General features: G+C 36.3%; 1 protein-coding gene across 1 annotated transcript; it reads left to right on the forward strand.

Annotated features, from left to right (window-relative positions):
- The first annotated feature begins 5673 nt into the window (after positions 1-5673).
- LOC127123841 (uncharacterized) lies at positions 5674-7338 on the forward strand. Its single transcript, XM_051054019.1, has 3 exons — positions 5674-6025; positions 6531-6889; positions 7018-7338. Exons 1-3 carry the CDS (start codon positions 5674-5676, stop codon positions 7336-7338), a joined length of 1032 nt encoding a protein of 343 aa, XP_050909976.1.
- Positions 7339-11234: the final 3896 nt, after the last annotated feature.

Consider the following 11234-nt stretch of genomic DNA (forward strand, 5'->3'; position numbering starts at 1 on the left):
TCTCCTTGTTGTTTTGGGAAGAAAAATATTTTCATTATAGAAACCCAATTCAACCCCCCCCCCCCCCCCTTCTTGTGTTTCTGTTACCTTTAGACATAACAAATGAAGGTTGAAAAGGTACCTCGAAGTCTCACTCCTCAATATACAATGGAGGAAAATAAAGATCTAGAAACAATGAAGATGGAGGATCTGTAAGGATATCTTGAAGCCATAAAACTGAGATTGAATCAAAGAGAGATAGATAAATATTCTAAATAGGCCCTGATTGCTCATTCAAGAAATGGAGGTTCAAATGACATGAAGAGAAGGTGGAAGCATAAAAAAGGAAAGCACCAAAGAGAAGTCACGCCAGATAGCAAACAAAAGAAAAAGTTTGAAGAAAGATATGAATCCTCTAAAGGAGGAGGAGGATATATCAAATTTCAAAACTAGAAAAAGTTTCAAGAAAAGAGAAAGATTTAATGCTTCAATTGTGAGAAGTATGGTCACTTTGCTTCAGATTGCTGGTTTGGAAAGGGAAAGAAAAAGACTGGCAGAGGAAACTAACATGGTGAAAGATGATTCAGATTCAAATTATGTCATGTTGATAATAACTACCTCTGAAAAGGCTTCATCTTCTTATGTGTGGTACTTAGACTTTGGTTGTTCTAACCACATGACTGGATAAAAGGGATGGTTGGCTGACTTTAACTCAAACAAGAATACAAGCGTGAAGCTAGAAGATAGCAGAAGCTTGATGGCAGAAGGCATGGGCAAGATTATCATACAAATAAAGGAAGGCAGAACAACATTGATAGAAGATGTGTTATTTGTCCCTGGTATGCAATGTAATCTGCTGAGCATTGGTCAACTGGTAAAGAAATAATTCTCAATAATCATGGAAGAAGGCTCACTGAAGCTATATGACAAGTAGAAAAGAGTGGTTCTAAAATCAACTATTACTAGAAACATAATCTGGAAGGCTAGTTTGAAGGCCTCATAATCACACTGTCTTTATTCATCAATTATTGATGAAGAAAGTTGGCTTTGGCACAAAAGGTATGGGCATCTGGATTTTAGAAGTGTATCAAAGCTAAATATTATGAATTTAGTAGAAGGATTGCCTAAGATAGTGATACTTGATAAAACATGTGACATGTGTATGCTTGGTATGCAAAGTAGGTTACCTTTTGGGAAGAAGTTGTCAATGGGAGCCAAACATGTACTAAATGTAGTTTCATATGAAATTTGTGGTCCTTTTGAAACCCTTTCTTGTAGAGGAAGAAAGTACTTCATCTCATTTGTAGATGAATTCAGCAGAATATTATGGGTGTACCTGATAAAGACCAGAGGATAAGCTTTAAACATGTTTAAAAGGTTTAAGGCTATGACTGAAAACCAAAGTGGAAAATTGATTAAGATACTCAGGACAGATGGAAGAAGGGAATATAATTCCCATGAATTCAAGCAATTTTATCATGAAAGTGGCATCTTACATGAAGTAACCCCCTACGTACCTCAACATAATGGTATGGATGAAAGAAGGAATAGAAACTTGGTTGAAATGGCTAGGAGCATGCTGAAACAAAAGTCATTGCCTCATAATTTATGGGATGAAGTAGTACCTATTGTTGCTTATGTTCTAAATAGACGTCCTACCAAGAATTTAAGTAATCAGGTGCCAAAAGAATGTTGGTCAGGAAGCAAGACTTGCATAACTTATATCAAGGTATTTTAATTATTATGTGTCGCTCCGTAAAAAATACCTGAGTGCATCGCACGCTTGAAGATACAACATAGTCGCCACCGAACTTTATTTATTCCAAAAGGAAATGGAAGATATCAATAAAACCCAAGGGAAGAGAAACGGGTAAGAAAATCGGTTATGCAAGGGGAAGGTATTAGCACCCCTCACATCCGTTGTACTTAACAAGAACCATTTTGATTGTTCTTTGTGTGAATGAGTGTTAATATCTAAAGATTACTTGTAAATGATAAAAGGTGGAAATAAGTTTATTAATTACAATGCTCACCAAGGATTTGAACCCTCGTGCCTACGTATTCTCATAGTGAAATGAGAAAATAAAAGCTCCTTAGTTTGTGGTAGAAAACTACGGATTTTTTGGTTGTTTTTAGGGAACAATTATAATCGTATCCTATAAGTGCTTTGATGTTAACTGATTCTGACCCTGGTTCAGGTGTTCTAAGATTTTAGTATGACTGCTAAGGAACAAATTATAACAGTTCTTTTATCAAAAGAGGATTTGTCTGTTTTGAAAATGGTTCTAAAGAAAAAGAAAGGTTGATTTAATTAAATTAAAAAGGAAAGAGTTGTATGAATTGAAAAAGAAAAAATTGCTTGAATTGGAAAAGAGTTGTGAAATGAGAAAAGTGTTATTTGGATGTTGTGAAAGTATTGTTTGGACCAAGGTTGTGTTGTTTGAACCCATAGATAGGTGCATCTGAAACAAAGAGTGTGGCATTTAACCAATAGATGGTGATTTTCCAATATAAAATTATAGGGTTTTGTCGAGATCCGGGGATCAATACTTACAAGAAGGGGTGTTTGCCTAAGCATCGGGTCTGACAAGGCAAACATGCATGAGAAATGAGTTTGCCTAAGTACGAGGTCTGACAAGGAAAACATGCATGAAAATGGGGTTTGCCTAAGCACGAGGTCTAACAAGGAAAACATGCATGAGAAGGGGGTTTGCCTAAGCACGAGGCCTGACAAGGCAAACATGCAAGAGAAGGGTTTGTCTAAGTAGTGGCTCTGACAAGATAAACATGCATGAAAAAAGGGTTTTCCTAAGCACGAGGTCTGACAAGGAAAACATGCATGAAAAATGTTTTAACCGTGAGAGGTGATTAACCATGAGGAGGTAATCAACCCAAATAATGTATGGATATCCAAAGATAATTGTGTTTGGTCTAAAGAGCAAAGGTATTATGGATGAAGATGGTTACAGTGTTGTTTGTGGGGAACAAGCTTGAAAGTTATTTGATTTGAATTGCACTAACGTATATGAATGGAGGTGATACTTTGAATAACTAGGTCAGGCCTCCCGTATCCAAAGATATTAAGAATAAGGATAAGAATGCTCCCTCTCATTACTTCTCTACTACTTAAGGCTTGTGGCGCATAATTCGCATCGTAACTAACAAGTGTTTGCAAGAGAAGAGTCTTTTTGTTTTGCAGGCATGGTGTGCTTGAAGGATGAAGCACAATAGTGATAAAGGTCTTGATGTCCAGAGTCTTTAGAGTCTTGAATGTGCGGTCTTGAGTTTCCTTGGGATCCAATGTAATGCAATTACCAAGGTTTAACCCAGCAGAGTCCACACTACAACATACAATCAATTTGATTAATCGAAAAGATATGTAACACTTTATAATTATAAAAATAGTAATAATAATCACATGTCTGAATGTTAACTTTTATTAAATCACAGTGGAACAACAATAACAAACAATTAACTCAACATATCCAACATCAACATAACATGTCATATAAGAAATATTAAAACATAAAGAAAGACACAACGTTCAAATTCCCCAGTGTTACACATTAGAGCAGACGCCGATAAAAATAAAATGGAAGACTTCATCTTCCACTCACATCTGAGCTCATACTGCGGATTATCTGCATGTTATCCGCGTGGAGGCAACATTCAAACAGAATGGGTGAGATATCATAATTATATAAAGGAAAGCATGATAATAAGTAAGCATTAGATTATAAGATACACATCACCCATTCTACAACATAATTCCACATAATCCACACAACGACTATTAACACATAATAGCAACATAACAACCATCCAACATAATAACAAAACAATCAACCATCCAACACAATAACAAATGCAACAAATATACAATGCAATGAGACTCAATAACCCGACTCAATACATGTGGTACCAATACGTGAACACTCAAGTTCACCACTTGGATTCTCACATCCTATGATCAAAGTCACCAATTAGTTACCATCACCTCCGATAACATCTCACTGATTCCATCACCTCCGAAATCAGCTACCGGTCCAATCCACACAATGGGAGTTGAGGCTCACCAACAACAGACAATTTGTCCAACGTCATGGATGCGTGCAACATATTATACATGCAACAACAACATCATGCACAATGATCCACCACCGTAGTCAATGTACACCGCCAATACTGGCCATCATGCATTAAACATATGTTATACAACTCAACAACATCAGGATACAACATAACAAGCAACAAAAATGCATTTAAGGTTATGTCACACCACCGCATAAACATTTCAATGCCTATTAACACCATCACACAGAAAAATATTCCTTTTTAGGTACTGAAACCAATTTTAAATGACAGTACATGCTCTCACCTTTCCGACGCTTTGAACGACACTCGAATCGAACACTCGGAACAAAAGTTATGAATTTTTAAAGTTTTTAAGAAAATTCTCCCAGTGTAACCGGTTACCCCAAAACTAGTAATCGATTACACTACATCCAGTAGTGCAACCCACTGCCAACATACACACGGTAACCGGTTACCCAAAAACTTGTAACAAATTACAACCCCCTTTTCAGCCCTTGCATGGCCTCTGTTACATAGAGTAACCGGTTACCCAGAAACCTGTAACCGGTTACATCCCTCAAATTTTGCCCAGAAACGTGTTTTTAAGCAGTGTAACCGGTTACTCCAATTCTGGTAACCGGTTCCACTATTGGAGAATCACTTTTCTGCAACTTTTTCAAAATGAAAAACATCCGAAATTCATCCAAAACCCCATTTTTCTTACAAATCACTTACACCATATTTTAACACGAAAATCACTTTTCCAAAGTTCAAAACCCCAACTTATTTACACCGAAAACATTCATAACTCAGTTCTGAATCTGACCCGAAACAACATCAATCATACAATATTAACAACAACCAATCCAATCAATTTTATGATTTTAACAACAACAATTCATCATTCACACAATTCAACAGTCAACAAATATCATTATGATCATGAACATAGAGAAGAAAACACAAAACCTACATGGCAGAATATACCCATCATCATCATGTTAACCCTTAGATAATCAGAATCCTACCCTTACCTTAGAGGTCCTATCAATAAATTTTTTGACATTCAACAATAGTGTATTCTCCCCTTGAGCCCTAGCCTTTTCTTCTCCCTTTCTCTCAAATGTTACATTCTTTGAGTTTCTGTTCCTCAATCCCCTTTTCTATTTTTATTATAACTCTTATTATTTTATTAACTTATTATATTATCCCTAATTTCTTAATAATAATAATAATAATAATAATAATATTCCACTCAATTAACTAATTAAATTAAATAATAACTAAAATAGTTAATTAGTTTTACTCACCACACCACCTTTTCTACACTTTTACTCACACACTCCCTAACACTTTAAATTCTAAGGCAACTACCCCACACTAAGGGTACACAACATATCAAAACACTAATCAACACAATACAACCACAACTATTGCATAATTAAATTACGAAAAAATAATTTAAATAAAATTGGGGCGTTACATATACCACAAGAAACTACTTGTTCTTCCACATGCATACTGTCTAAGGAAGATGAAGTCAAGTTGTGGCACCAGAAGCTTGGACATCCGAATCTCAAAGGGATATCTCTTGGTTACTCTACAAACAATAGAGCTTACATGGTATTTAACTCCAGAACCAAGGGCATGATGGAATCCATTAATGTTGTGGTTGATGATTCAATTATTGTAAAAGGGACAGATGTCGATGAAGATGTTGGAACATCATCTCAGCAGACTGATGCTTCAGAAAATATGGAAGACATTGAGTCCAACATTGAGCCAGCAAGGACTGAATCAGATAACCCCCAAGCCAACAAAGGTCCCTCTATCAGAATTCAGAAAGATCATCCAAAGGGACTCATTATTGGAAATATTAATGAAGGGATCACCACTAGATTCAGATATGTGATATCCAATGCTTGCTTTGTCTCAAAGTCTGAACCTAAAAATGTGAAGAAAGACTTGACTGGTGAATTCTAGATTAATGCTTATGAGAGAAAAATACTCTTGGAGGATGCTTCTTTTGGGGAAATAATCGTATATCTTGATTCAACAAGAAGCAAAAGTGTGTGTCCATGTATACTGTTGAAGCTGAGTATATTGTAGCAGGAAGCAATTGCTTTCAATTGATTTGGATGAAATAAATGCTAAAGGAATATAAAGTTAAGCAGGATGTCATGGCATTATATTGTGACAATCTAAGTGAAATCAATATATCCAAGAATCCCGTTCAACATAGCAGGACAAAGCATATTGATATTCGTCATCATTTTATTAGGGATCTTGTTGAGGATAAAATTGTTACTCTTGAGCATGTGCCACCGAGAAGCAACTGGCAAATTTATTTACTAAAGCTTTGGATGCAAATCAGTTTGAGAAGTTAAGGGGTGAATTTGGAATTTGCATGTTTGAAGAGTTATAAAAATTACTGATGTGGAGGCGTGTAAATAATATTTTCTCTTCCCTACATTTAGTGGTGCACGAAACTCCATTTGATAGTAAGAAAGATGACTATGATGATAACAGTATGTCTATTGAGGAGGAGAAAAATATGTCTGAAGAAAAAGATATTACCGGTGTGGAGAAGGATAAGTCTATTAATATTGTAAATGTAGATGATCTAGATTCTGATGATGAGCCTATTGTAAAGAGATTGGCTCCGATTATTGCTAAAAGATTAAGTAATAGAATAGGGAAGGTTGTTACGTCTGCAAGCAAGCCATCTAAGGCTCCCAAGAACAGTGATGATGTTGGACCTGCTAAAGGTTGGAGCAAGGTTATGGATCCTACTAAGAAAAGGAAGGAAGCACCTTCAAGTGACTATGAGTATAATGTCAAACAGAATTTTAAGACATCGTGCCTCTAAAGAAAGTTGTTGGGAAAAAGGTCTCTGCTAATGTGCCTAAAGTTCCCATTGAAAACATCTCTTTTCACTCTGTTGAGAATGTTGAAAAATGGAAGGTTATATACCAAAAGAGGTTAGATTTGGAAAGAGAACTTGGGAAGGATGCCCTTGAGTGTAAGGAGGTAGTAAGTCTTATTGAGAATGCAAGATTAATGAAGAGTGTTGCTGGGTTTGGTATATGTTATGAAATGCTAGTAAAGGAGTTCATTGTGATCATTCCTACGGATTGTGACAATAAGAAGAGTAAGGAGTACATAAAGGTGTATGTGAGAGGTAGACGTGTGGAGTTTTCTCCTAAGGTGATTAACAGGTTTATGGGAAGGTGTGAGGATGAGAAGGCTGAAGTAGAAGTAACTAATAACACTGTTTGCAAATAAGTCACTGCCAAATAGGTGTCGCAATGGCCAAGAAAGGGCAAGCCATCAGCTAGCAAGTTGAGTGTGAAGTATGTTGTGCTTCATAGGATAAGAGCTGCCAATTGGATTACTATAAATCATACCTCAACCATAGCTAAAACTTTGGGTAAACTCATTTACATTGTTGGAACCAAAACTAAGTTTGACTTTAGGTCTTATGTCTTTGAGCAAACCCTGAAGCACGCTAGTACTTTTGCTGTGAAAATGCCTATTTCTTTTTCCTCTTTAATTTGTGGAATAATTCTGAGTTAACACCCTAGGATCTTGATCAATTCTGATGTAGCAAGAGGGAATCTTCTTTATCCTTGCATTATAGGTTTTTTGCAGGGACACATGTCCCAAACATTGTCATGACATATGGTAAGGAAACTTCCAGCTCAACCTCAAAGGATGAGAATGTTGATGCAAATGTTGCTATTGAAACAGATGCCAGTTATGAAATCTGATATGGTTTGATTATTGCTTTTGTATTTATTTTATGGAATATGCCCTGCATATTTGAGTGCTTTTAGTGCTTCTGGTATGTAACATAATATTTTGTATGCTTTGCTACCTCTATTTTTTGTGGTTGTTTGTCAATTGTTTGGCTAAAAAGGGGGAGTAGTTGTGTGGTTATTTAGTGGTGTGGTTATTTGGTATTTGCTCTCTTTTACCTTTTGCCCATTGAGAGGGAGTAGTTACTGCCTCTGTTCTTCTATTTATAGGGAGCTTATGTGTTTTCTCTTCTAGCTTAATGATAACATGCTAGTTCATATATGTTGTTTGGTTGATGTGAAGTCAGACCAAATGTCTTGACATCTTATCTGGGAGAATTCATTTTTCTCTGCAGAAAGTTTATGTTGTGAGAGTTTATTTCTCTCTTATGTGACATTCTTTGTGATGCTAGTTTTATCTTATTCTCCTACGTATGCCTCTGTTGTATCTTAAAGAAGTTCTCGTGTGTTTATTGGTGTTTACACGATATGTCTTGCAAAGGTTATTTTAGCCAAAATTTGTCAAAGGGGGAGATTGTTAGGTTATGTATTTTGTGATTAGCAACATTTTGTTAAAACAAGTGAAATAGAAAGATGTTGGACACAATGTCTTAACATGCTTGTACGACATCATGGTGTGTTGTTGTTTCAGTTTATTAGAAGATTTGGTTTTCAGCATGTGTTTAGTAAAGATTCTTTGATGATGTGTTCCATGCATTCTGCGGTTCAAAGTGCTTATTTTATAAGCTCAAAGATCGGTTCCATTAGTGCAATGTTATCTAAGAATGGTTTTCAAAACATTTAAGGAGACATTAGATCATATTTGATTTGATTCTGCAGAAGATTCTGCATAATGGATATTGAAACATTTAAGGAAACATTTGATTTGATTTTGCAGAAGATTGTGCAGAATGGAAGTCGAAACATTTAAGGAAACATTAGATTTGATTCCGCCGAATATTATGCATAATGGATGTCAAAACATTTAAGGAAACATTAGATTTGATTATGCAAAATGAATGTCAAAACATTTAAGGAGACATCCGATTTGATTTAATTTGATTTGATATGTTGTTTATTTTAGCCCGAAGCCCATGCTTTTCTAGTGCTATTTAAAGAATGACTCAAAACCTAAGAAGACATCGAAGTTGCATATGTAATAGCCTCTGTTAGGGTTTAGCTTGTCCATTGTTATTTGTGAGCCATTCTGGTATCACTTAGATGCTTGAACTGGACTGAGTTTTTGAGTTGTAATGTGAATCACTCATGAGCTTTTAAGTAAGAGTGGATTTTGTTTCATTGGAAGTGTGTTTTATGTTTATTGTTAGAAGTTGTTATCAATGTTATGTGATTGAATGGAAATGAGAATGATCTCATATCTATGAGATTCTTAGATAGAAATTCCAAGGGTAGTGATTAGGTGAGAAGTTTGTAAAACTAGAGGTTGTTTAGAACTTCAAACTAATACTATTATAATGGATTTCCTTCCTGGCTTGGATGCCCTCATCTGTAGGTGACGTTGCATCGAACTGGGTTAACAATTGACCTATGTTATTTACTTCCTGCTTTTTACACTATAATTGTTTCTGGTGTGACATGTCTTGATCCAGGTGTCGTGACATCGTATACGACATCTGTGATATGTGTACTTGTTTTTGGTGTGACATATCCTGATCATAGTGTCGTGACATCGTATACGACATTTGTTATCTGCATACCTGAATTTCATGTAAGAACGGCCATGTGACTTCTTGGGATTTGTGGTGTATAAAAAAGGCATTAAGATCAATCAAAATAAGATACACAAGCTTCTCGATCTGATCTATTCTTGTCAGTCGGAGTCAGTATATTCAAACGAGTTCCCTTGATGCGATGATCCTTGAGAGCTTCTTCGGTTCCATTCGGAAGTTTAGCATCAAGAGAAATCTCAAAGGGAGGTTTGAGCTAGAGTTGAAGTAGACAAAAAGGTCCAGATGATAATAAGCCATCTTTTGGATGGATATTCCTTAAAGCTTCAGTTCCTAACCCTAGGGATTCATAAAGGGACCATAAGATCAATTGACTAAGGAAGACATCGTTCCCTTCATGTATCTGGTTGACTAAGGTAATGTATCATTTTTCCATTTTCAAAATTCTACAGTAAAAAATACACCTTGATAGCCACAACACAAATAAGGCGATGTGCTCTTAGTTGGAAACTTAGTCGTCTTCAGCGACATGGTAATCCTCGATATATCAACCAAAGCTGGCGCAATTACCATCGAAGTTTATGGTATCTTCGTCACTCTCGTTTGGATCAAAGATTTCACCGGTTGGGCGAAAGCTAGTGATGGTCGCCACATCAAATAGCATGGGTGTCAGCATCCCACATGGGAGTTGAAAGGTATTAGTCATGCTTTCTCAAAAATACAGGGAAGCGGCCAACATGTTTTGGCAGTAGGCAGGACCCATCCTGAACAACTGGATAAGGTCGAAAATACCTTTTTCCTTCTAGAATTCATTATTTTTTCCTTCAATTTTGTTCAGCCAGAGGATGTAATCCTCATGTTTCTTAGTGGGGGAGCTAAATGAAAGACTCATAATGAAGCGGTCATATACTCTAAGTTTAAAGGGCATACAATGCTAACTATGGGTTTCGTCCTATGGTAAGAAGGGAAGAAAACCTTGATATTAGTAAGATCTGCAGTTGGGTCATACATAGGACCCATAAGCGCATGAGTTTTCTAAAAAATAGAGCATGGAATTATTACCTGAGACTTATAAATGCGCAAATTTTCCTCATAGTTGGGAGGTTCAGAAACGTACTCTTGGTTTCCGATCACAATAGCGCATTGAAACATGTTGGCCATGGGGAGAGAGTCTTTGGTAGCTTTAGCGTTCTTGGATTTGGTTGCCATTGTTCTGAGCTTGAGATTTCTTGAAAGTTTGCTGAAGAAAAGCTTTGGAGTCAAAGTTTCTAAAGAAAAATGAAGGAAAAAAGAAGAAGAAAGAAGAAAGTGATATTTATAGTGAAAAAGGAAAAAAAACTCTTCAGTCTTTGCACTTGAAAAATGACGCGAAGTAAGTGGCACATGTCATTTCCTTAGAGGGGAGATCAAAAGATTTGGTGCACGTAGCCACACCACCCTACGAAATCGAAGCCATGATAATGAAAGTTATGATGATAGTGGAAAAACACGATTTCGAGGTGACAATTGATTGAAAGGTCATGATGTTGATGACGTCAACTCATTTAGATGAGTAATGTCAAAAAAGGTCAAAGAAGCCCCTATTTTTTAGTCTGTCGAAAGAGGTCTTTTAGGGGGAATTTGTTAGCTGGGATTTTTTACAAGGGAAAATACCTCAAAAGGCATGTTGAAGGTAGGGACCTGTTGACTGTTTGAT

This window comes from Lathyrus oleraceus, chromosome 2 (genome assembly GCF_024323335.1).
Source record: "Lathyrus oleraceus cultivar Zhongwan6 chromosome 2, CAAS_Psat_ZW6_1.0, whole genome shotgun sequence".
Classification (NCBI taxonomy): domain Eukaryota; kingdom Viridiplantae; phylum Streptophyta; class Magnoliopsida; order Fabales; family Fabaceae; genus Lathyrus; species Lathyrus oleraceus.

Bases quoted from the DNA above. Each gene is read 5' to 3' on its own strand.
- LOC127123841 (XM_051054019.1), top strand. From the start codon at position 5,674: ATGGTATTTAACTCCAGAACCAAGGGCATGATGGAATCCATTAATGTT. The intron at 6,026-6,530 runs GTGAATTCTAGA...CCCTACATTTAG, and splicing joins TGTGAAGAAAGACTTGACTG to TGGTGCACGAAACTCCATTT. The intron at 6,890-7,017 runs GTCAAACAGAAT...GAAAAATGGAAG, and splicing joins CAAGTGACTATGAGTATAAT to GTTATATACCAAAAGAGGTT.